The following is a 24,384-nucleotide window of genomic DNA, read 5'->3' as shown; positions in this document are numbered from 1 at the left end:
GGAGGATGGGCACTGGTCCAGGCACCGTGACTCAGGCAGCCCCATCTCGGAGGCAGAGCATGGCCCTCGCCTGCCCCCCGCCACCCCCATGCACCTTTTTAGGTGCTTTCTGCTCAGCACAAAAACCTTTCTCCAGCAGGCACCCTTGGGGGGCACGGGGGTCTGGGTAGGACCAGGAGCCCCGACTTTGCCCTGGCCCCACCGCCAGCTCTGGCACGTTGGGCAGCACAGCGGGACCCCTGCGCGGGCCTTCAGCATCAGCCAGTTTGGTGCTAATTCCTTGGCTCTGGCAATTTCCACTTGTTTTTAGGAGATGCATCGCCCTGGGTGGTGGCTGCAGGCGCCGCGGCATCGCCCTTCTGGAGGGGGGGGCCGCTGGTCACCAGCTGGCCATCACCGCCGGCAGGACATCCCTGTCGCTGGGGCCACGTGTGAGCGAGCTGGCCTGGGTGACCGGGGGACGCTTGGGCTTCGGGTCTGTGCTCGGACAGGGCACCCCCAAGCCACCGAGTGCTCATCATGGGGTCCCATCAAAACCCAGGCAGCGCTTCGTGGTGCTGCAGCAGGGAAGAGCTTGATACCATCAGGCCGAATCCTGCGAGCAGGGGGAGCGCGGGGCGTGCAAAATGTCCTGGCTTGATTCATGTTTTCCCTCCCTCTGCGCTCCTGAGTTTCTGCGCTGGTTAATAATTCAGTGGTGTCTGGCCCTGCTCCGCCAGGGCTGTCTGGGTCCCGGTGTCCTCAGGGTGGTCGGGCTGCGGGGCTGCTGCTGCTCCCGTCCCTGCTCTCCTGCTCTGCCTTGCCCATGCTGGCCATGACGCTGGGCCGTGGTGCCGGCACTGCAGTGCTGCCGTGTCGGTGTGGGGGTGGTGCGGGGTCCCGGGGGCACTCGCCAAAAGGACAGACCTCCAGAGCACTTGGCATCTCCCCGAACCCGTGGGTGCTGCAGCCCCTCACCCCGGCCTTTGGCCTGGGGCTGGCAGGCGAGGGGCAGCTGGGCAGTGCTGTGTGCTGACCTGGTTGCAAGGAAAGAATTCGGGTGCATTGGGTTTATCCGATTTAACGGGCTTTCACTGGTTTAATTAAATACTTCAACGCTGCGTGCCGGATGCTGTCTCTCACCTGCTCCAGGGCTCGGGGTGGCCCTGCAGCTCTGCATTAGCGCTGCCCGGGCTGCCTTGCCCTAGCTGGGCTCTGCTGCAGCCCTCGGCTGCTGCGGTCCCTCCTGGTGCTGCCATGATGGGGGCTTTGTGGACCTTTGCCATCCTGACGCTGCAGTTTGAGCCCCTTCCATGCTGCTGGGCTCCCCAGGTGCTGGCTTTGCCACCTCCAGTGCCCACCTCGCAGAGCCGTCCCTCTGCTTGGGCTGGTGTTCCCATGGGATGCTTTCCCGGCTGTGCGTGATGTCTCCAGCACCACCCTCCTGCAGCTGGGCTGCCTGGGAGGTGGCGGGTCCCCTCTCCCTCGGGAGGAGAGGATGGGGTGCAGCGTCGATGGGTGCTGGGTGACCAGGGCCAGGTCCCCGGTGCGGTGCAGGTGGCAGCTCCTTCGTGGCTCACGTGGCCTTCCTCACTCCCCAGCTACGTTTGTGCTTGAGATGCCCGGTGGGCTGGGACGTGGCCGGAGAACCCATGCACAGGCACACAAAGGGCTGTGGCTCCCTCCCTCCCTGCCTAACCTCTCCTACCTCCCTCTCCCACGGCCTAGATGTGGAGCAAATGGCTATTGACTGGCTCACGGGCAACTTCTACTTCGTGGATGACATCGATGACAGGATCTTTGTCTGCAATAAGAATGGAGTCACCTGTGTCACGCTGCTGGACCTGGAGCTGTACAACCCCAAGGGCATAGCGCTGGACCCAGCCATGGGGTAAGAGTCCTGCCTGGGGGTGGGAGGGCTCAGCATCGCTGCCTGGACCTGCGACACCGGCGTGGGGAGGTGGAACAAGCCAGGAGGGTCCAGGTCGGGTGCTGCGGCAGGGATGCTGCTGGAGAAGCGACTCGCCTGCCCGCAAAGGGCCCCCTCAGCGATGAGTGAATCACAGCATTTTCTCTCCCTCAGCGGAGGCTGGGGCCATGTGCTGCAGGGCAGTCGTGGCAGCAGCATTTTAAGCAGCCCGCTGGTACAGGCCCCTTTTGGAGGCGATGAAGGTTTGGTCCTCGGGCATGAGTCAGGGCAGCCCGAGCCTCTGCTCACCTGCACGGCGCTGGGGTGGGAGCAGAGCCGGACCGGTGCAGCGCTGGGGAGCATCAGCGTCTGAACCTGGGTCTTCTAACAAACTGTTCTTGGTGACAGCTGGCAAGCATGTGGCCGTGGGTCTGGTGGGGTCTCCTGTGCCTGCGTGCCCATGTCCAGGAGCCGCTCTGCAGGGGCCCATCCTGCTCCGCCTGCCCTGGGCAGCAGCTTTGCTGGCGCTCGGTCCTGTGGGACAGGCCTGGCCAGGCTCAGGACAAGCTGCTGCTTCCAGCTTGTGGCTGCACGGTTGCAGCTTTGCACTGGATTTTGGGAACTGAAACAGTCAGATACTTGCACGGATTGAGCAGGTCCCCTTGTGCCTATTTTTACGGGGTGCTGCAGTCAGATGGGCGACTCTCAGACCCTCATCAGGCCTTTTGCAAAATCCTGCGCATGGGGAAGCTGGGATGGTGACTCATCGGAACAGCTCGGAGTGTGTGTGGGTGGCAGCTGCTGGATCCTGGGCATGGGGAGCCGGTGTGGCTGAGGCTGCAGCGGGCAGAGCAGAGCGGCGTGGCAGATCCCACTGGGCACGTTCTGCAAGCGCGGTCCGGCCACAGGGCACGCGTGCAAGGAAGGTCCTGCTGCCTGGTGGGGCAGTCAGTCAGCGTGTGAGCACAGTCTACCTAACCCGACGGTGCACTCCGTCCAAGGGTGCTCACCTGAGCGTGCTGTAGAGTCCCAGTGAAACCAGTAAAAGGGACGTCTCCCCCCTCACCTGCTGCTTTTCAGATGGGTGCTTTTTTCCTTGCCCGAATGAAGAGAGCTGATGTTACTGAGCAGAAGATCTGAAATATTTCTTATATAAAAATAAATACTGCATAGCAGCCTGGAGGGGGACTCCGGCCTCCAAAAGGGAAGGTGCAGATAGGCCCCATGGGCGACTGAGTTAAGTTCTCTTGGGCACCGCAGCAGAGACCCAGCACAGCCCAGGTGCTCGGGGCAGCGGTGCTGAGCCCCAGCTCTGGGCTGTGCCTTGTGGGATGTGCTGTGCCAGGAGCTGCTGCCGCAGGCAGGACAGCTGTCAGGCACATGGCACGCGGGCAGGTGCGTCAGGTTGTGTCTTAACATGTCAGCTGGTGGAGGGCCCTGGACCTCTTCCTGGTGACACCAGCAAATCTGGGTTCAAGCTTTTGTCAGCCTGATTCATGCCAGGGTTGCTGCGGCTCCTCTGAGCTCCCGTTGTGGCCGTGCCGGGCAGCAGGTGCAGGCAGGTGCTGCCAGCTCTTGGCACAGCTGGGCCGTGCAGGCAAGCAAGGCTGCGGTGGACCCCAGCCACCCCCGTGCCCGCAGGGGCAAGCCCGTGTCTGCAGGCGTGAGCACGCACCCTCTGCCCACCTGCGTCCTCCCTCTCTCCGGGCTGGATGTGACCTCCAGGCTCTGAGCTCCTGCATTTGCCCTTCTCACGCAGCAAAGTGTTCTTCACCGACTACGGGCAGATCCCCAAGGTGGAGCGCTGCGACATGGATGGGCAGAACCGCACCAAGCTGGTGGACAGCAAGATCGTCTTCCCCCATGGCATCACCTTGGACTTGGTGAACCGGCTGGTGTACTGGGCTGATGCCTACCTGGACTATATTGAGGTGGTGGACTACGAAGGCAAGAACAGACATACCATCATCCAGGGCATCCTGGTGAGTGGGTCCAGAGGGAGGTCAGGGTCGGGGGGGCCTTAACGGCAGTGTGCTCGAGGCATGTCTGAGCTTGGTCTGCTGGGGGGCACTGGTCCGCGGGCTTGGCTTTGCCAGTCCAGCAAAGGAAAGGTGCGAGCTGCTGAGCACCAGCCGGTCCTGCAGCACCAAGCCCGATCTCGTGCCCTAAATGAAGTGGGGGTGGGATGAGGGGCCGGGAGCGGGGGCTTCGCACGCCTCGGAACCAAGGGTTTCGTGTGTCTCCTCCTAAATTCCTTGTGGACGCCTGCATGGTGCCTTCCAGATTGAACACCTCTACGGGCTAACCGTCTTCGAGAACTACCTCTATGCCACCAACTCTGACAACGCCAACGCTCAGCAGAAAACCAGCGTCATCCGGGTCAACCGCTTCAACAGCACCGAGTACCAGGTGGTGACGCGGGTGGACAAGGGAGGAGCGCTGCACATCTACCACCAACGGCGCCAGCCCACAGGTGGGACCCCGGCCTGGGAAAAGCAGCTTCTTGCATCCCAACGGCTGGGTGGGGGTGGGGACAGGCTGCACCTTCTGAATTCCCTCCCCTAATGGGGCCAGACGCCCAGCACAGCACGTGCCCTGGAGCCTCCTGCAGCCCCGAGGAGCCGTGCTCAACCCGATTGCCCCTGGTTCACCCCCTCCCCGTGAGCTCCGTGCCCCTGGCAGGGGGGCAGTAGCAGAGCTGGTGGCGTTGCCGGAGCCAGCCCAGGGGTGCCGAGTGCTGGGCAGGCCAAAATGTGCCGGCCCAGGGACAGGGACAGATGAGCAGCTGCCCAGCTGTGGTCCGCAGGGACTCCTGCAGCTGCTGCCCTGCTGGCAGTGCTCCTTGGCTGGGGGCTTGGGTGGGATTCCTGCTCCCCCAGCAGTGGGGAGCTGGCCTCTCCGGGCTGCTGAGCACCCTGGGGTGCCCCGGCCCCTGCTCTCACTCCGTCTCCTCCTGGAAGAGCTGTGGCAGCTGTCCCCGTGAGCCGGGCAGCTGCGCCACGTGGCTGATCGATCACGTCTCGCCAGCAAGTGCAAGGACGTTGGAGCAGATGTGGCATCTTGAAATATTAATGGATCCCTCTTGCGGTGCCCACGCGCTCTCAGTCCCTGCTGCCTGTGTGTTCCCCCTTCAGCTGGGGCTGCGTGCTCCCGGGCACCAAGGGATTTCAAAGGAGTTGAAAGGCTTCAGAGCTGAGCGGTCCCCTCCCCACGTCTGTCCCTGTCTGCCTGCTCCACCCCCAGCACCTTCCTGCAGTTAATCAATTTACTCGTTTAAAATCCTCTTAGTGTCTGCAGCCTGCTTGGCATTTTCCAGAATGTAAAATTAATGAGGAGTTTTCTAAGGGGTGCGATTAAGGGGGCTCATCCTGCCGGCGCTGTCAGCGCAGTGGCCGGGCAGTCCCGCTCTCACCGTGGCTTGGGAGGGGTGGGCTGCCAGGACAGAGGCAGCGTGGCCCAGTGACCGTGGCGGTGGGCTGGTTTCTGCTCCACAGTGATCCTTCGTTCCGTGCAGGTCCTTTCCCATCTCTGTGTTGTCCGTCCCGTGCAGTGCTCAGCCCCTGGCCGACTGGCTGAGATCCCGGGGGAAGGGCCCCCCCTAAACCCCGGAGAGCCGTGGCCAGGCCGGCAGCACCCATGAGACCGTCTCCGCATCCCTGTGGTTGCAGTTAGTGCCCTGCCTGTGCTGCCTGGTGGACATGGAGCTGTGGCCGGGCAGGACATCCCCGTGCTGCCCTGGGTGCCTGCGGCCGCTGGAGCTCCTGCTCTCTGTTGCAGTGAGGAGCCATGCCTGCGAGTCAGACCAGTTCGGCAAGCCGGGAGGCTGCTCGGATATCTGCCTCCTCGGGAACAGCCACAAGACCCGAACCTGCCGGTGCCGCTCCGGGTTCAGCCTGGGCAGCGATGGGAAGTCCTGCAAAAGTGAGTCCTGCCCCCCCACCCCGGAGAGATGTGGGAGGGGGCGTTCTGGATCAGAGGGACCGGGGTGAGCAGCGGCACTTGTGCCGGCCGGGGGGGCACACACGGGCAGGGGGGAGCAGAGCGGTTCAGTTCCTTCCCTCCTGGGTGCAGACCCCCTGTTCCTCCCCGGCCGAAGCTGCGGGCTGCCCACTGGGCTCTGCGTCCCCGCGGACCTGTGGGGTGCGGGGACAGGTTGCTGCCTCCTCCTGGCCTCTGGGTCGTAGCTGTGCCCCCACGAAAGCCCCAGTGACACGTGTGTTGGGCTGCCCACCCCCAGCGCTGCCCTGTGCTGGTGGTGATGGCTCTTGCCGTCTCCCTGCAGAGCCCGAGCACGAGCTGTTCCTGGTGTACGGGAAGGGGCGTCCGGGCATCATCCGCGGCATGGACATGGGGGCCAAGGTGCCAGATGAGCACATGATCCCCATCGAGAACCTCATGAACCCCCGAGCACTGGACTTCCACGCTGAGACTGGCTTCATCTACTTTGCTGACACCACCAGCTACCTCATCGGGCGCCAGAAGATCGATGGCACGGAGCGAGAGACCATCCTGAAGGACGGTGCGTGGCCGAGAGGCCCAGCCTGGTCCCTCCCCAGTGCCCCCAGTTAGCCCCCAGGAGCCAGCAGCAAGGGCCATCAGTGCTTCTGTCCTCTCCCCTGCAGCTTTGACCCTTAAAACTCAGGTTTTAAGCTGCTGTTTGGGTTTATCTGTAGACCGCTATTGAGATGGGCACAGAGCTCGTGCCCCAGCGGAGGTGGGAGATGGACCCCTGTCCCCCTCCTGCCCGAGCTGGCCCACCCCGATCTGTCAGGTGGGAGGAGGAAGGAAGGATGGGGAATCCTCAGTCAGGGTCCCTGGGGCTCAGTGCCGCGGCCAGTGCATCCCCACGCTGCCAGCGAGGATGTTTGTGCTGCCTCAGGCTGAACCAGCCAAGGATGCTCCAGAATTTGGCTTTTTCCAGCCCAGACTCCCTGTGGCTGCCTGCGCAGGGGCTGGGGGGGTCCGTCATCCCTGTCGGTTTGAGTGGGGATCGGGTGGTGCTGAATGTGCTGTGGATCGTATGGGGCTGTCGCTTCCACTTCTCATCTTCCCGCTGCCGCGCAGCCCTGGTGACGAGCTCCCGCTCCTGCTTTTCCCCAAAGGCATCCACAACGTGGAAGGGATCGCTGTGGACTGGATGGGGAACAACCTATACTGGACAGATGACGGCCCCAAAAAGACCATCAGCGTGGCTCGGCTGGAGAAGGCCGCCCAGACGCGAAAGACGCTGATCGAGGGGAAGATGACCCACCCGCGTGCGATCGTGGTGGACCCCCTGAACGGGTGCGGGGGCTGAGCGCGGGGGGCTGGCTTGTGGGAGGGCATGGTTGGGTCTCCAGCTCTGTGTGGTGGTTGCTGCATCACTGAGCGTTCGTGGTGGATCACGGGCTGTGACAGCGGGGCCAGGCAGCGGCTCCAGCTGCAGTGACGCACCAGCTCTGTGCGGCCGTTTCAGCCTGGGTTCGGTGGCCGGGGTGGCCGTCAGGCTGCTGCCTTGGGCTGGGACCACGGTGCAGGGCAGCAGGACCGGCCGCTGCTTTGTGTCCACCGCTCTGCGGGCAGCTGGAGAGCTCACGCCTGGGCTGGTGGAGGCTCCGAGCCCACCTTGTCTGTGTCTGTAACAGCTTCTCCTCTGTGGCAGGTGGATGTACTGGACGGACTGGGAGGAGGATCCCAAGGACAGCAAGAGGGGCAAGATCGAGAGAGCCTGGATGGACGGTTCCAACCGCAATGTCTTCATCACCTCCAAGACTGTCCTGTGGCCCAACGGGTTGAGCCTGGACATCCCGGCCAAGATCCTTTACTGGGTGGATGCTTTCTATGACCGCATTGAGATGGTCTATCTCAACGGCACCGAGCGGAAGGCAAGTGGAGGCCCCGCGGGCTCTCGGGCACTGATCACCCCACAGCCTCAGCTGGCTGTGTCCACTGCGGGTCTGCTCGGTGGGTGGCTGGCCACGTTCAGCCATGCTCCCCTGCCGCCTGTCCCCTCCTCTCCCCTTCCAATGTCCCTCGCCACGTCCCACCACGCGGGGTTTCCCTGGGCGCCAGTCCCAGCTAACGACGAGCCTCTCCTCCTCCCCGTGCCCACAGATCGTGTACGAGGGGCCTGAGCTGAATCACGCCTTCGGGCTGTGCCACTACAGCAACTTTCTCTTCTGGACCGAGTACCGCAGCGGCAGCATCTACCGCCTGGACCAGGCCTCCAAGGTGGTGAGCCTGCTGCGGAACGAGCGCCCGCCCATCTTCGAGATCCGGATGTACGACGCGCAGCAGCAGCAAGGTGCTGGGGCTGCCCCCGCAGGGGGACCTGCCATGCCTGAGGGGACGGGGGGCTGGATGAGGGATGGGACAGGGGGCTGGGGGCTGAGGAAGCGCCCTGCCTAAGCAGCCCCCCCCGCCTCTTTTTGCTTTGTTTTGGCCGTATCCCTGCCCATCTCTCCATCCCCATGCACCCTGCCTTTCTCTTGTTAAACCCTGCTGTCACTCACCCCTGCCCTTCCTCCAAACTTTCCTCCCTTTCTTTCCCTCCCTCCCTGCCTGCCAGGCTTTATGTCTCCTGAGGGGTCCCCACTGCCTTCTGTAGCCTGATGAACTGGGGTCTCCAGCTGGGTTCCAGCTGTGGAGCCCGCTGAGGGAGCCCAGGGAGCTGGGGGAAGCCAGCAGCCCCCCCGTGGGTCACCTGTGTTCCCTGAGTGCTGAAGCCCCCTCCTCACCCCTGCCCTGCCTCCGCAGTGGGCTCCAACAAGTGCCGTGTAAACAACGGCGGCTGCAGCAGCTTGTGCCTGGCCACCCCCCGGGGCCGTCAGTGCGCCTGTGCCGAGGACCAGATCCTGGGAACGGACTCCGTCACCTGCCAGGGTAGGCTGCCTTGGGTGAGCCCCCAGTGGGACCCCCCTTTTCCCAAGGGATGGGTGGGGACACGGCGTCTGCGGCCCCACACTGGCACAGTAGCAGTGATGCCTCACATGGTGGGGGGCTGCTCTGAGGAGGTGGGTGCTCCCTGCGCCTGTGGGACCCTGCAGTCAGGTGATGTTACTGGCTTTGGTTCCTCCTCTTGCGTGGTGGCAGCAGGACAGCTGCTGGCCCGAGGAAGCGGGTCGGAATCCCTGGTGGGCATCGCTGTGTGTCTGCAGCCGTGGCTGATGCTGCCCACGCAGCCAGGGCAGGTTCACGCTGCTGCCAGGTGGGGAGAACCCCATTTGTGTGGGGACCTGGCCGGTACCGTGCTTCGCCAGTTAAATGAGAGAGGTGAAGCTCTGCCAGCACAGCCTGTGCCTGCAGGCTGAGCCAGGGTCTTTCCCCTCGATCGTGGGCTGCACCTTCTTTTTTTGGGCTCAGGACCTGGTGCACGTGGGCACAAGTGTCTCTGTACGCTCTCAGGGCTGCTGGGCAGCCGCGTAGACATCCTGCCAGCCTGGGGACACAGGACCGTCCTCACCACTGCCCTGTGCTTGGTCACTTGGTTAAAATCATCCCCTCCCTTTGCTTTTCCCTTGCCAGCCAACCCGTCCTACATCCCCCCTCCGCAGTGCCAGCCCGGGGAGTTCGCCTGCAAGAACAACCGCTGCATCCAGGAGCGCTGGAAATGCGACGGGGACAACGACTGCCTGGACAACAGTGACGAAGCCCCTGAGCTCTGCCGTGCGTAGCTGCCTCCTGCGTGGTGGGATGGGGGTTTACGTGTTCCTGGGGCAGGATCTGGGCTTCCCTGAGATGTGGGGCCAGTGGCTGGGCAGCTGGGAGCCCTGTGTGCCCTCCCCAGCTCTAGGAGGGGAGCAGGCTCAAGCAGCTGAGGAGGGAAACAGGGATTAGGATCCTGGGTCCCCAGTTTGTCCGAGGCTCCCTGCCCTTTTCTGTCTCAGGTTTTCTCTCCACCAGTCGTTGAGGAAGAATGGGGGTGGGATGGAGAGGGGCAGGTCCTGAGCATGTGTCTCCCCTCCAGACCAGCACACCTGCCCCTCAGACCGTTTCAAGTGCAAGAACAACCGCTGCATCCCCAACCGCTGGCTCTGCGATGGGGACAACGACTGCGGGAACAATGAGGACGAGTCCAACTCCACCTGCTCGGGTGAGGAGCCTGCCTTGTCCCTGCGGGAACAGAGGGAGAGCTCGCCCTGCTGTGCTTAGCTGCAGCCTTCACTCTTCCCTGTGCGCTGCGGGGCTGAGGCCAAGGTTTCGGGGCCTCGCGCATCCCTGCTGCCCACCTTGCAGCCAGCTCTGCACCTGTGCCTCCCAGTAGCCCCGGGGGTTTGTTCCCTGCCTTCCCCCCAGCAAAGCGAGGCACTGCCCGCTACTAATGCTCTGTCTGTCTCTCCTGGGTCAGCTCGGACCTGCTCCCCCAACCAGTTCTCCTGTGCCAGTGGGCGCTGCATCCCCATCTCCTGGACGTGTGACCTGGACGATGACTGCGGGGACCGCTCCGACGAGTCTGCCTCGTGCGGTGAGCTGGGGCGGGGAGCGCTGAGAGCACGGGGCTCCGTGGGGAGCACCGCTTCTCACCACACCGTGGGGCAGGGGCACCAGTGGGGCCAGCCGTGAGGACTGGGGCACAGGGTGTCTCCCCTACACTGATTGTGCCTCTGCCTCCTCCGCAGCCTACCCAACCTGCTTCCCCTTGACACAGTTCACCTGCGACAACGGGCGCTGCATCAACATCAACTGGCGGTGTGACAACGGTAAGGACCACGGCCCCGCAGCTGCCAAGCGGGGTGCAGCCGGGGACAGCGAGATCAGATGCAGGGGTGCCAGCCTGGCAGGGGCCTCTGTTCCTGCAAGTGCCACTTCTCCACCTTGTGCTACACAGCAGAGCCCAGGCCCTGGAGAGGGGAGGCACTAGCTGAAGCTGCAAGCGCATCCTGCAACACCAAGACCCACATTTTTCTTGGCTGCCCTTGGAGGGAGCGTGTTGCGGGAGCAGCCTGGCAGGGATCATTTCAGCAGACCTTGGCATTGTTTGCAAAGTGACCAAAGCTTTGCCCCAGGTCTTGAGACAGAGTGACCTGTGCTGCTGGTGGAGCCCAGCCAGGTCCCATAGCCCCAGGAGAGGTCTCCCAGCGAGCTTACATCTGGCCTCTGATGTCTTTCCAGGGCCAGGCCTGGGAGAGAGAGTTTGCCCTGGGGCTGCTTTCCTTCCCCACAGGTTTATTTCAGTCTTCCCAGCAGCTCTGCATCGGTGGGTTTAATTAGTGGCTTCAGAGCAGGCGAGACTCTCAGAGCTGCAGAGTGCACGTGCCGGTGCAGGGGTTGGTGGGGGGCTGCGGGTGCAGGTCTGTCCCTGGGGTCGTCCTGAGCAAATGGTCTTTTCCTCCCAGGGCAGCCCCATCTCTGAGCCGTCCTCACCAAGGGACGGTCTCTTTTCCCAGGGATCCACCAGCACAGGCAGCCAGGCGCTTGCAAAAGCCCCGGCCTTGGCGTGGGGCACCTCTGCGGAGCCGGGAGCCTCTCCAGGCAGGGCAGGGGCTGCAGCGAGGAGGGGCTCCCACCCGGCTGCCTCGGGCTCCCCCAGCACCCTCCGCTGCTTCTGGTCTTGCCTCCCAGGCCGCTCGGTGTGCCTGCGCAGCCTCTCTGTGTCCCTCTCCATGTCAGTGTTCACGTCCTGGCGTCAGCGTGTTTTTGTGCCACCCTCTGTGCGTGTGCAGTGTTGTGTTGTTTTGTTTGTCATTGTGCCCACTCTCCTGTCTGGTTGGTTCTGTGTTTCAGAAAAAGATTGTGGGGATGGCTCTGACGAAAAGAACTGTCCAAAGCCTACCGGTTAGTGCATAGATCAACATGCACCAGACCCCAAACCTGGCCCCACGCAACCCCCAAACCTGCCCCCTCCAGAGCGCTGCAAGCTCCGTGGGCTGCTTCTCCAGACACTGGCAATGCCCCCCATGCTCTGCAGCAATGCCACGCTCTCTGGCAGTGCCCCCCGTGCACTCTGGCAATGCCCCCTGCGCCCCAGCAGCGGGAGGGATGTGCCAGGGAGCGAAGCAGCCGTCCCTCTTGGCTCACCGAGCGGAGTTGCTCGGGAAGTTGGTAGGAGCCCACAGAGATCAGGGTCTGCAGCTGCAGCAGCCGGGCTGCTGGTGAAGTTACATGGCAGCCATCAGTGCCATCACCCCTGAGCCCATCAGTGCCATCATCCCTGTGCCCGTCATGAGCTCCCCTACGCAGGGGGAGACAGAGGCACCGGGAGGCAAAGGCCCCTTCCCAAGCTCAGGTGGGGCATCCGCAGCAGAGCAGAGCCCTGTGGTGGTTCCAGCCGGTGCCCTGCGCCGGCAGGCGGAGGGGCTGCATTGCCAGTGTCCTGGTACCGTCAGACTAAAGCTCCCCCTGCCCATCAGTGGGCAATGGGGTTTCCTCCAGGCAAGCTGACACCCCCCAATTGGCCGTACCAGCCCACCTCCCCAAGGATGCGCCCCATAAAGGAGTGCACCGCCCCCCCAACTCCGCTCCCGCTGCAGAGTGGAGCGGCCCCCTTGGCGCTGGGTGCCCTCCCAGCCTCCCCAGGTACATGGCTGATCTATGCAGTTTCTGTGTTTCATTTTCTTTGTGCGGCTGCTGGTGCTGTGGCTGCGCCTGGCAAGTGTGTTGGGGGGGCGAGAGGGGCAGGGGCTCTCTGTTCAGCCTGGCCGCTCTGGCGGGGGTCCTGCGGCCAGCACCGAGGGGCTGCCTGTCACCCCGCGTCCTGTCTGCCAGTGTGGTCCATCCAGTCCCCGTTGTTCCCCGCTTCCCCCAGCTGCCTCCTCTGGCTGGGGGTCTCTGCCTTCCTTCCTCCTGCCGTGCCGCTGCCAGCTCTCCCACCGGCTGGCTGGGCACTCTCTGAGCCCCCTCCCGCTCCCCTTCCCTCCCCAGACAACGACTGTGGGGACAACAGTGACGAGGCGGGCTGCAGCCACTCCTGCTCCAGCAACCAGTTCAAGTGCAACAGCGGGCGCTGCATCCCTGTGCACTGGACATGCGACGGGGACAATGACTGCGGGGACTACAGCGACGAGACTCACGCCAACTGCACCAACCAGGGTGAGCCCCAGGCTGCTGCGGGGCCAGGCTGCCCCTGTGCTGCTGCCCAGCGTCCTCCCCTGCCAGGACCCGGGTCCTGCCCCAGGAGGGAGGGAGGGGGTGGCAGATGGACCCTCCTGGGCATCAGCTCTGCTGCCATCCTGCCTGGAGACCTGAAAGCACCCCCAAGCAGAGCCCCCTCCACCACCACCACCACCTTTCCAGGCAGGGAATTGTGCAGCCCCCTCTGCGCACCCTGAGTCTCCAAATACCCCTCTCCTGCATCTCTGGGTGCCCCCAGCCCTTTCCCTGGCAGGCTGAGTCCCCAGTCCACCTCCCACCCCCTGACCCCCCCAGTTCCCAGCTCCTCAGGGCAAAGGCAGTGAGTGGGTGCTTGTGCCCCCCCCCCCCAGCCACGCGCCCACCCGGGGGCTGCCACACGGATGAGTTCCAGTGCCGGCTGGATGGACTCTGCATCCCCATGCGCTGGCGCTGCGACGGCGACACGGACTGCATGGACTCCAGTGACGAGAAGAACTGCGAGGGCGTCACCCATGTCTGCGACCCCAACGTCAAGTTTGGCTGCAAGGACTCAGGTGAGAGCAGGGAAGTGGGGAACTGCTCCCCCTGCCCCCTCTGACCTGGAGAAGGGGCTGGGACCCACCTCGGCTCGGTGGGGATGGGGACAGCGGTGGAGGTACACCAGCTCTGGGGCAGTCAGGACCCCAAGCGCCCGAAATAAACATCTCCTGTGTGTCTAATCTGCCCCCTCCTCACTCCCCCCTCGGCAGCCCGCTGCATCAGCAAGGCCTGGGTCTGCGACGGCGACAGTGACTGCGAGGATAACTCGGATGAGGAGAACTGCGAGTCCCTGGTGTGCAAACCTCCCTCCCACACCTGCGCCAACAACACCTCCATCTGCCTCCCCCCCGAGAAGCTCTGTGACGGCTCTGATGACTGTGGGGACGGCTCTGATGAGGGCGAGCTCTGCGGTGAGTGCGGAGCTGGGTGCCAGGACGGCGGGTCTCCCCCGGCCAGGAGCGGGACGAGGACCTGACGAGCGCATCCTCTCTCCACAGACCAGTGCTCCCTGAACAACGGCGGCTGCAGCCATAACTGCACCGTGGCCCCTGGCGAGGGCATTATCTGCTCCTGTCCCCTGGGGATGGAGCTGGGCTCCGACAACAAGACGTGCCAGATCCAAAGCTACTGTGCCAAGCACCTCAAGTGCAGCCAGAAGTGCGAGCAGGACAAGTACAACGTCAAGTGCTCCTGCTACGAGGGCTGGATGCTGGAGCCTGACGGCGAGAGCTGCCGCAGCCTGGGTATGTGCAGGTGGGCTGCAGGGGGCTGGCAGCGTCACCCCAGCTGCCTGTGATGCGGGTTGTCCTCCCCCCACTCTCAAAGGCGGCAGCGGCAGAGCTGATGACTGTGCCAGGTCCTGGGGGGGTCTGCCTGCTGGTGGACCCCTCGCTGTCCCCACCTGGCACAAGCAGCCTTTTATGGTGCAGCGGTGTGGGTGGTCCCATAGCTGCTGACCCCAGGAGCCGGTGGCACTGACCCCCTGCCTTGCCCGTGCCCGCCTTCTGACCCTGCCCTGCTTTCCCCAGACCCCTTCAAGCCATTCATCATATTCTCCAACCGCCACGAGATCCGCCGCATTGACCTGCACCGGGGTGACTACAGCGTCCTGGTCCCCGGGCTGCGCAACACCATCGCCTTGGACTTCCACCTCAACCAGAGCTCACTGTACTGGACCGATGTGGTGGAGGACAAAATCTACAGGGGAAAGCTGCTTGAGAATGGGGGTGCGTAGCCCCGGGGCTGTGGCGCAAGCTGGCGGGGGCCAGACGGGTGGGGAAGCAGGGTTGTGGTTTGGGGATAGACGCCGGCAATGATGCCTTGGTGATGCCAAGCGATGGTGCAGCCGCTGGAGTCCACAGCCCCTGTAGCGATCTCATTCTGCTCTCCGAAATCGCTCATTATGAAGGAGTTAATTAGCATTCCCAGCACTCTCCTAATGGTAATTGCAGCCCAGCAGCTGGCAGCACAAAGCTGGGCCCCCTCCCCATCGGTGCTGCAGAGCCACGGGAGGGGGCCCCCACAGTGAGAGCCCGGCGCTGGGTGCTGGGACCAATGGACGTGGGATCCCTTTGGGATTCAGGCTTCGTTTGGGGAAGAAGTGTCCCCCCGCCATTGACTCCAGTCACGCTGGGTGGGAGCTGTTCAGGACTGGGACGCAATGGTGGCAGGTGGGCCAGGGAAGGACCACCAGCCTGAGCCCTCCTGGTGCTGTGACCCACAGCTCTGACCAGTTTCGAGGTGGTGATACAGTACGGGCTGGCCACCCCCGAGGGGCTGGCCGTGGACTGGATCGCTGGCAACATCTACTGGGTGGAGAGCAACCTGGACCAGATCGAGGTGGCCAAGCTGGACGGCACCATGCGAACCACGCTGCTGGCTGGGGACATCGAGCATCCCCGTGCCATTGCCCTGGACCCCCGCTATGGGTAAGGCAGGAGGGTACATGGGTCACCAGGTCGCGGTGGCACCCTCGGGATCTTGCAGGGGGGCCAGGCAACGAACTCCTGTCTGGGCAGACACCACACTGCTGATTCAGGAGGCAAAGCCTCCTGTCCCCGTGCTGACCGTCCCCACTTGCTGTCCCTCACAGGATCCTCTTCTGGACGGACTGGGATGCCAGCCTGCCCCGCATCGAGGCCGCCTCCATGAGCGGCGCAGGCCGGCGCACCATCCACAAAGAGACGGGCTCGGGGGGCTGGCCCAACGGGCTCACCGTCGACTACCTGGAGAAGCGCATCCTCTGGATTGATGCCAGGTAGGACCAGGACACCCATCTCTGGACACCCATCTTGCCCCGTGTTTCCCTGGACCCCTGCCCTCCCCATCCCTCCCAGGTCTGGCTCCTTCCCCCGGCTCCTGGGCGGTTTTGCCGTTTGACTGCTGGGCTGGGCGCAGAGCCTTGCTCTGTGGAGGCTGTGTGCACCTGCAACATGTTCCAGCCTTTGCGCTGTGTTTACTGCTCTGTGGGCGCTGTCATCCCTGGTGTAAATCAGCAGCCGCCCCTCCGCAGCATTAAGCAGAGCAGAGGTGCTGGCTGCTTACACCCTGTGGGTTAAAGACCCCTGGTACCCCTGGCCCAGCCCTGAGCCGCTCTCACCCCTCGTCCCTGCTGCGCGCAGGTCGGACGCCATCTACTCAGCCCTGTATGATGGGACGGGACACATCGAGGTGCTGCGGGGACACGAGTACCTGTCACATCCCTTCGCTGTCACCCTGTATGGGGGCGAGGTCTACTGGACCGACTGGCGCACCAACACGCTGGCCAAGGCCAACAAGTGGACAGGGCACAATGTGACAGTGGTGCAGAGGACCAACACGCAGCCGTTCGACCTGCAGGTGTATCACCCGTCCCGGCAGCCCCTGGGTGAGGCCTGGGGAAGCGAAGTTGGTGGGATGAGACGGGGGGAGCACAGTGGGGAGATGGTGCCGGCACTTAGCGTGTACCTACACCCACTTGGAGCATCGTGTGGGAGCCGCTCCCACCGCCGTGGCTGCCCCTTCCCACCCCCTGCTGAGCCAGAGGCTCCGCGGTGGCCCTGGCCACCCAGCAAAGAGGTGTCCTGGGGTGACGAGGTTGATGGGTCGGAGCTCTTCAAGGGGCGGGCAAGGTCTGGGAGGTCCGCAGCTCTCTGGGGCTTCTGGTGTCCCCTGCGACAGGGACGTTGCTGAGTCTTGTCACTTTTGCAGCTCCTAATCCCTGTGAAGCCAATGGGGGCAAAGGGCCATGTTCCCACCTCTGCCTCATCAACTACAACCGCACGTTGTCCTGTGCCTGCCCCCACCTCATGAAGCTGGACAAGGACAACACGACCTGCTATGGTAGGGGTCTGCCCAGGTCATCCCACCCTGGGGGGGGGGGCGGGGCAGGATGCGCAGGTGCTTCGGAGCCGGCTCTGCAGACCAGGCAGAGGTCCCACAGCTGCCCCTCTTGTCTTTCTCCCCAGAATTTAAGAAGTTCCTGCTGTACGCGCGGCAGATGGAGATCCGGGGCGTGGACATTGACAACCCCTACTACAACTACATCATCTCCTTCACGGTGCCCGACATTGACAATGTCACGGTGGTGGACTATGACGCCCTGGAGCAGCGCATTTACTGGTCTGATGTCCGCACCCAGACCATCAAGAGAGCCTTCATCAATGGCACTGGTGTGGAGACCGTCGTCTCTGCAGGTGGGTGTGGAGGAGCATCGCCCCACACGGCTGTTCCCATCAGGTCCCGGAGTGGGTCAAGAGCAGTTCCAAAGAACGTTTATCAGTATGGTGATAAGCACTTTATATATAAAAATAAATGTGTGTATATATATATATAAAAATATATATATAACTAGAGGCTTTCCTTCCTCTTCCTCTGAGCATCATCCCAGCCCCATTCTCTCAACTAATGAGTCTCCCTTCTCCGTTCCCTTCCAGACCTGCCCAACGCTCACGGCCTCTCTGTGGATTGGGTTTCCAGAAACCTCTTCTGGACCAGCTACGACGCCAACAAGAAGCAGATCAACGTGGCGCGGCTGGACGGCTCCTTCAAGAACGCCGTGATCCAAGGGCTGGACAAGCCTCACTGCCTGGTGGTTCACCCCCTCCACGGGTAAGTCTGTGGCGGCACGCGGTGCCAGCGGGGCTGGGGTCAGGCCGGGAGCGTCGAGGGAGGAGAAGGTGCACGTGCAGGCACACGTGCCTGCGTGCGTGATGGTGATGGAGCACGCGTGCGGTGGAGGAGAGAACAGGTTGCTCTCCCAATGTGTCAGCGCGCGTAGGAGGTGTGTGAGAGGCGATGGGGCCTCAGCTCGGGAGGTGTGTGTCTGCTGGCGCGTGCAGAGCAGCAAGCTGTGTTTCCGCACACGCACGCGTGCATGTGAAGGAGAGCAGGCTGCAGATGAGCGTGCATCTCTGAGCGCGGGCCAGCCCAGGTGTGCACAGGGCTTTGCTGGGCAGGGCTGCACGAGTGCTTGCAAACACCAGACCCCCTCGCGGGTGCCAGCAGTGGATGCGAGGAGGCCGGCGGGCTGCCTGGGCAGCGCAGCAAGAGGGGCCAGCATAGGGCTGGCCGCAGGCTGGGGCTGGGGGGGCTGGCGGAGCCCAGGGGGGCTGGGGGGTAGCCTGCAGGCCACCTCCGTGGGGCCGTTGGAGCCACCGTGCTCAGCGTCCCCTTACTGGTGCAGGAAGCTGTACTGGACAGATGGGGACAACATCAGTGTGGCCAACATGGACGGCAGCAACCGCACTCTCCTCTTCACCGGCCAGAAAGGGCCTGTTGGTACGGACACCCCCCCCGCGCCCCCAGTACCACCCGGCCTTGCTGGCCCTCAGAGCCTCAGGCCCCCACTGGCAGCCCTGCCTCCCTGGGGGGCTGGTGGGTGGCTTGTGCTGGGTCACCCTGACCTCGTGTGCCTGTCACCCCGTCTGCCGGTCCCATCCCACCTCCCAGGTGGTGACGGTCCCCGCGTGCTCCTCAGTGACGGTCCCTTGCTTTCCAGGCTTGGCCATCGACTACCCAGAGAGCAAGCTGTACTGGATCAGCTCCGGCAACGGCACCATCAACAGATGCAACCTGGACGGCAGCAACCTGGAGGTGATCGAGTCCGTGAAGAGTCAGCTGAGCAAGGCGACCGCCCTGGCCATCATGGGTGAGAGCTGGCAGGGTGATGGGGGCTTCATGAAGCCCTTTCCCTTTCTCCCGGCCCTGCCCAAACACAGACTGCTCCTTGCCACCCCCAGCAGCTGTGGAGGGGGTGCTTCTCCACCAAAGGCTGAGCTCGGACTCCTTTTTCCAGGCCATCGCGTGTAGATCTGTGTGGAGCCACCGCTCTTTGCTGCTGGGGCGGGAGGGGAGGGGGAAAGCTGCTGCATGTTCCTGCCTTCTCCTCCCAGGCAACAAGCTGTGGTGGGCTGACCAGGCCTCCGAGAGGATGGGCACCTGCAACAAGAAGGACGGGTCGGAGGTGACAGTGCTACGCAACAGCACCACGCTGGTGATGCACATGAAGGTGTACGATGAGAGCATCCAGCAAGGTGAGTGCGTGGCCCAGGGCCACAGACCCTGCAGGACCAAACGGTGGCTCCTCCGCTCCGCCACAGTGCCAGTGGGGCCAGCGGCTGGCCCATGGTGGCCGGTTGGCCGGCTGACCCCATCCTTTCTTGCTGGCCCAAGCCTGGCCCTCGCCCTCACACCAGGCTCCTGCCAGCTGGTGCAGAGCGTGGCATCTTGTGTGGCTGCCCTGAGCGGCGCTGGCCCCGCTGCCGCCGCCTCTCCCCAGGCAGCCGCATCCCCAGTGGCTCTGCCCTGGCCCCCAGCTGCCCCACGGCTCTGCCCTGGCCCCGGCTGCCCCTCACTCCCTCTTCTCTCTGCAGCAACCGGGACCAACCCCTGCAGCCTGAACAACGGCGACTGCTCACAGCTCTGTCTCCCCACCTCCGAGACCTCCCGGTCCTGCATGTGCACCGCGGGCTACAGCCTGAAGAGCGGGCAGCAGTCCTGCGAAGGTGAGTGTGCCTGTCCTGGTCCCCTCACCCCTGTTACCCCTCAGCCTTCCCCAGCCGTGTGTGCTGCATGCTGCAGCTCTGCCTGCATTGCGTGGTGCTGCGCGGCTGAGCAAGGCGTGCGTGCCGGCATGGTGCTGGTAGCTGCTCGCTCTGGCTGCGTGCAGGCTCCTCCCGACTGCCCTGCACCCAGCAGTGCTGCGGAGGGATGCTGAGGGTCAGAGGGATGCTGGGGGGCTCAGAAGACGCTGTGAGCTTGGGCCGCAGCGAGACCCTCACATGGGCTGTCCCTGTGAGGGGCTGGCAGCAATGAGTGCGGGGGCAACGTGCGGACACCGAGCCCTGGGTTTAGCGGGAGGAGGTGAACAGGACTGCACGGTGGGAGCCCTCAAAGAAGAGGTGAAACCCTTGGTGTCGGCAGGAGAACCGGGTCGCTGACACCGCAATCACCGGGAACGGGGCTGGGCAGCATTTGCCCTGCAGATCCCTAGTCCTGGTTTGCCACCATCTCCCTTGGGAGGGAAGAGCCCCCCCCTGCTCCCCGGTCACTGCCAGGGCCTCTGAAAGGCTGTTTGTGTGCAAAATGTTCTTGGTGTTTTTGGAGGGGGCTGGCAGAGCTGCTGCACCATCTGGGTCAGGGCAGGGACTGAATAACAAGCGCTGCCCTGACCCAGATGCAGCGCAGAGGCTTTGCCAGCACTCGGGAGTGGAGGTGGCTCTGGGAAGGGGCCTTGCTCGTGCCTCCCCTGCGCTGCTGTGGGTCAGGGCCCCTTGAGCAGCTCAGATGTTGGATCTGGGGCTCGCAGCCTCCAGGGAGGTCTGGGCAGGGCCAGCCGGAGCACAGCCCCTCCGCAGAGCAGAGCCAGGAAGGGCTTTGCGGCTGTTGGTGGGTTCCTGCCCCAGCCATCAAAAACATCATCCCTGACTATGTCCGTGCTGGGTTTGGAGCGGGTTCTTCCCTGCCCTCTTTCCACAAGGTTCGCCATTCCTTCCCCTACGCGGTGTGGCAGTGAAAGCCATCCCGTCCTGCTCACGGAGAAGTTTGCTCCTTATGTTCAGCCCAGTTAGTCCTGCCTTGCATGGGGACCCAAGTGAAGCAGGGGCATCCCTCCCTCCGTGAGAAACCACGGTGCTGCATAGCCTTTGCAGCGTACCAGGCACGTGCTGCCCACGCAAGCATGTCACCCCCTGACCACAAGCACCGTGGGCAATATCAGGCACTCAGTGTCCGGCAGGACTGCCTCCCCTGCCACCTCCCCAGCTGCCTGCGGAGCTGCCGCTTGCGCTGCCAGCCCACGTCTCACATGCGTCAGCCTCGGAGTCAGCCTCGGGGTGGGCGTAGGAGCTGCCTGTGCAGGGATGCTTCAGGCAGCCGCAGAGCCTGCCGGCAGGTCCAGCCGGCTCAGTTCAGCCCTGCCCTGCCTGCTCCTCTGCTGTCCTGGACCATCTGTCTAGGCCAGAGACTTGTGGTGCTGCTGTCACGGCAGGGTCAAGCCCTCCCACCAGCCCCGCCAGGCTTGTACTCCTCCACGGAGCTGCTGTTGCAGTTTTCCGTGAGTTGTGGTTCTCTGTTGAAGGGACAGTGTGTGGTTTGTGTGACGCATCTGACTGTCCCCACATCTGTGTCGCAGGTGTCGGCTCCTTCCTCCTGTATTCGGTCCATGAGGGGATCCGTGGCATTCCCCTGGACCCCAACGACAAGTCAGATGCTCTCGTGCCCGTATCGGGGACCTCCCTGGCCGTGGGGATCGACTTCCATGCAGGTGATGTGGGGGCTGGGAGCAGGACAGCAGGGCCAGAGAGGTCACAGAGGGGGAATGCGAGGGGGACCATCACTGGACCCTCCTGGCACTGCTCTGCTGTAGAGCATCTCCCCTTGGCAGCTCCGGGCGAGGGAGGGTTTCGGGTCCCCACGCCAGGGCCCTGGAGGGCGGCTCAGCCCGGGTCTGTGCCACCCTTGGGGTGACTTGGAGGTGGTCGCTGACACCTGCTCTCCTGCCTGGCCCCTCTCAGAGAACGACACGATTTACTGGGTGGACATGGGTCTGAGCACCATTAGCCGAGCCAAGCGGGACCAGACGTGGCGGGAGGATGTCGTCACCAATGGCATTGGCCGCGTGGAGGGCATCGCCGTGGACTGGATTGCTGGTGAGACGGGGCTCCGGAGCAGGGAGGAGCGGGTGGGTAGCAGGAGAGCGGGGCTCGCGTGGGTGTTCACCATCCCCTCTCTGCAGGAAACATCTACTGGACGGACCAAGGTTTTGACGTCATCGAGGTGGCCAGGCTGAACGGGTCCTTCCGCTACGTGGTCATCTCGCAGGGGCTGGACAAGCCACGGGCCATCACGGTCCATCCGGAGAAGGGGTGAGACACCGCACAAAGCTGCCCGGGGACGGGGTGGGCACACAGCAGAGACCCCTGGCACCCTCCCAGCAGAACCATGCAGTTTGCACGCAGTGGAGAAGAACTTGTAGGTCTCCTGGCACACCAAGGGACCAGCCCCTGGTGTCCAAAGCAGTTGGGTTTAACACGGTTTCACTGATGGGCTGAGCTTCCTGGGAGCTCCCTGTGACTTTGTGAGTGCCAACACCTCAGGACATCCAAGTGGAGTGCCCCCAGACCGGCTCCAGCTTTGGATGGAGCCACAGGGAGAGAAGAGTGGTTTGGGTCCAGGAGGGATGGACACCTTATGTCCCTGGCACACAGGCTGGTTTCTGGGCTGCATCCATCTGCAGCGGAGCACTCCTTTCCCCAGCTGCAGCACAGTCTGCAAGCACGCAGCGGCCGGGAGGCTGGCAGGTCACCGGGGGACTGGACTGGGGCCCCAGTGTAAAGGGATGAGGGAGCGAGGGTTTTTTTCTCTGCTCCGATGGCCAAAATGCCCAAGGATGCTGCTTCTGGCCAGCCCTGTGGTCACGTCCCCGCTGTCCCCTGCAGGTACCTGTTCTGGACGGAGTGGGGGCAGTACCCCCGCATCGAACGGTCGCGCCTGGACGGGACCGAGCGGATGGTGCTGGTGAACGTCAGCATCAGTTGGCCCAATGGGATCTCCGTCGACTATGAGGTACAGCCACCAGCTGGGGGATGGTGCCGCGCTGGGGCCTGGCAGGGAACGTGCCGGTCCCAAGGGTCCCTGCAGCCGTGACCCTCCCGGTGGGGCCGCCAGGGACACGGCTCGCTCCCTAGAGCCCCCCTCTGTGCAGGGAGGGTTGTCCAGGGTGGTCATCCTGTGAACCCTGGGACCTTCTGCCGGACATGGTGGGAGGTGCAGGGGGTGCCTTGGTGCCAGCCCGGCGTGTTGCTCCCTGGCTGACTGGGATGCTTTCTCATCCCCTCAGGATGGGAAGCTTTACTGGTGCGATGCCCGGACAGACAAGATTGAACGGATCGACCTGGAGACGGGTGAAAACCGAGAGGTTGTCCTGTCCAGCAACAACATGGACATGTTCTCAGTGTCAGTCTTTGAGGAGTACATTTACTGGAGTGATAGGTACAGTGCCCGAGGGGTCCGGCGCTGCTGGGGTGCCCCGGACATCGGTGGTGTGGGAGGGTGGGGCGAGCTGGTGGGTGCTGTGGGGAAGGTGGTGGAGGTGGGTCCTGCCGCAGGGTGCTGCTGGGGTGGGCCCCCCGTCAGTTCCTGAGTGTCTCTGTCCTTTCTTAGGACTCACGCGAATGGCTCCATCAAAAGAGGCAACAAGGACAACGCCACAGAGTCAGTGTCCCTGCGGACGGGGATCGGCGTGCAGCTCAAGGACATCAAAGTCTTCAACCGGGCCAGGCAGAAGGGTGCGCGCAGGAGCGGGGTGTCAGCCCCTCGTGCCGTGCTGCCGAGCACCCACAGCCACCGCGCTGGGCTCCTGCAGCAGGCAGGGGCAGGAGGGGGATGGAAACAACTGGGCCACTGTGTCCTCGTCAAAGAACCGTGCCGTGCCCTGGGCTGAGCCCGTTTCTTTTCCAGCTTCCTCTGGGAGTGGGGAGGGGTGAAAAGCAGCCGAGCGGGAGCATCCTTCCGCACAGAGCCCAGTCCCTCCAGCAATCCCCCCTTTCCTCCTCAGGCACCAACATCTGCGCCCAGAGCAACGGGGGCTGCCAGCAGCTCTGCCTGTTCCGGGGCAACGGGCAGAGGACGTGCGCCTGCGCCCACGGCATGCTGTCTGAGGACGGGGTGAGCTGCCGGGACTACGATGGCTACCTGCTGTATTCAGAGCGCACCATCCTCAAGAGCATCCACCTGTCCGACGAGAACAACCTCAATGCACCCATCAAGCCCTTCGAGGATGCGGAGCACATGAAGAATGTCATTGCCCTGGCCTTTGACTACCGCTACGGCTCCAAGGGCAGCAACCGCATATTCTACAGCGACATCCACTTTGGCAACATCCAGCAGATCAATGACGACGGCACGGGGCGCAAGACCATTGTGGAGAGTGAGTGTCGCAGGGTTTCCCCCCTGTGCTTCTGCCCTCAGACCCCTCTTCTCTGTTCTCCACCACCACCTCTCCCTGACCACCCTCCTTCCTCACCCAAGGGCTTTTATTCCTTTTCTCGATCAACATTTTTGGGTGTTTTCGAGAGGCATTTTGAGTGGCAGCTGTTAAGGGTTCAGCTGTGAGCTTTCTGTTGGAGCCTCTGCAAGAGGCAGCAGCCTGTGGTAGAGGACGCAAGTGTCAGGAGCAGGCTGCAGAGCTCGTCCTGGCAAGGAGAGCGTATCACGAGGCTCAGGCGTGCACATGGGTATGCATTGCTCTAGAAACAAGGCACTGCAGCAAACTTGGGATCTGCTCTCTGTTTGCATTTGACTTCCAAGACAGACCCGTTGAGCCTGAGCAAACCTTGCTGCTCCGCGCCCCGTCTGCACCTCCAGCCCTCGGTTTGCACTCGTCGGGTTTATTGGCTCCTGCAGCAGCTGAGAAGTCTGTTGCTCTGCGTCACTGGGGAGCACCTCCA

At 63.4% G+C, this 24,384-nt stretch overlaps 1 protein-coding gene across 6 annotated transcripts in view; it reads left to right on the top strand.

Annotated features, from left to right (window-relative positions):
- The window catches only part of LRP1 (LDL receptor related protein 1), an 89,062-nt gene that overhangs the window by 40,547 nt on the left and 24,131 nt on the right, over positions 1 to 24,384 (top strand). For 4 of the 6 annotated variants that reach the window (XR_008729883.1, XM_055696548.1, XM_055696544.1 and 1 more), the window contains 36 exons: positions 1,708 to 1,870; positions 3,648 to 3,870; positions 4,172 to 4,361; positions 5,666 to 5,809; positions 6,171 to 6,407; positions 6,991 to 7,171; positions 7,530 to 7,752; positions 7,982 to 8,171; positions 8,624 to 8,749; positions 9,392 to 9,532; positions 9,834 to 9,959; positions 10,215 to 10,331; positions 10,486 to 10,566; positions 11,591 to 11,641; positions 12,728 to 12,895; positions 13,288 to 13,470; positions 13,666 to 13,866; positions 13,954 to 14,199; positions 14,485 to 14,682; positions 15,180 to 15,384; positions 15,549 to 15,713; positions 16,078 to 16,322; positions 16,646 to 16,777; positions 16,903 to 17,130; positions 17,371 to 17,545; positions 18,120 to 18,214; positions 18,435 to 18,584; positions 18,829 to 18,969; positions 19,309 to 19,440; positions 21,069 to 21,200; positions 21,451 to 21,585; positions 21,672 to 21,801; positions 22,375 to 22,501; positions 22,776 to 22,927; positions 23,099 to 23,223; positions 23,493 to 23,864. Coding sequence is in view for 5 of the 6 variants with exons in the window: in XM_055696548.1 (XP_055552523.1) it covers positions 1,708 to 1,870; positions 3,648 to 3,870; positions 4,172 to 4,361; positions 5,666 to 5,809; positions 6,171 to 6,407; positions 6,991 to 7,171; positions 7,530 to 7,752; positions 7,982 to 8,171; positions 8,624 to 8,749; positions 9,392 to 9,532; positions 9,834 to 9,959; positions 10,215 to 10,331; positions 10,486 to 10,566; positions 11,591 to 11,641; positions 12,728 to 12,895; positions 13,288 to 13,470; positions 13,666 to 13,866; positions 13,954 to 14,199; positions 14,485 to 14,682; positions 15,180 to 15,384; positions 15,549 to 15,713; positions 16,078 to 16,322; positions 16,646 to 16,777; positions 16,903 to 17,130; positions 17,371 to 17,545; positions 18,120 to 18,214; positions 18,435 to 18,584; positions 18,829 to 18,969; positions 19,309 to 19,440; positions 21,069 to 21,200; positions 21,451 to 21,585; positions 21,672 to 21,801; positions 22,375 to 22,501; positions 22,776 to 22,927; positions 23,099 to 23,223; positions 23,493 to 23,864 (6,030 nt within the window). In the remaining variant the exon portion in view is untranslated. The remainder of the gene's footprint in view (positions 1 to 1,707; positions 1,871 to 3,647; positions 3,871 to 4,171; positions 4,362 to 5,665; positions 5,810 to 6,170; positions 6,408 to 6,990; positions 7,172 to 7,529; positions 7,753 to 7,981; positions 8,172 to 8,623; positions 8,750 to 9,391; positions 9,533 to 9,833; positions 9,960 to 10,214; positions 10,332 to 10,485; positions 10,567 to 11,590; positions 11,642 to 12,727; positions 12,896 to 13,287; positions 13,471 to 13,665; positions 13,867 to 13,953; positions 14,200 to 14,484; positions 14,683 to 15,179; positions 15,385 to 15,548; positions 15,714 to 16,077; positions 16,323 to 16,645; positions 16,778 to 16,902; positions 17,131 to 17,370; positions 17,546 to 18,119; positions 18,215 to 18,434; positions 18,585 to 18,828; positions 18,970 to 19,308; positions 19,441 to 21,068; positions 21,201 to 21,450; positions 21,586 to 21,671; positions 21,802 to 22,374; positions 22,502 to 22,775; positions 22,928 to 23,098; positions 23,224 to 23,492; positions 23,865 to 24,384) is intronic. The other 2 variants (XM_055696547.1, XM_055696545.1) reach the window with 1 other exon arrangement.

The sequence above is a fragment of the Falco cherrug genome, chromosome 19, assembly GCF_023634085.1.
Source record: "Falco cherrug isolate bFalChe1 chromosome 19, bFalChe1.pri, whole genome shotgun sequence".
Classification (NCBI taxonomy): Eukaryota; Metazoa; Chordata; class Aves; order Falconiformes; family Falconidae; genus Falco; species Falco cherrug.
Note: the sequence above shows the minus strand (reverse complement) of the source record. Positions and strands in the feature narration are given on the sequence as shown.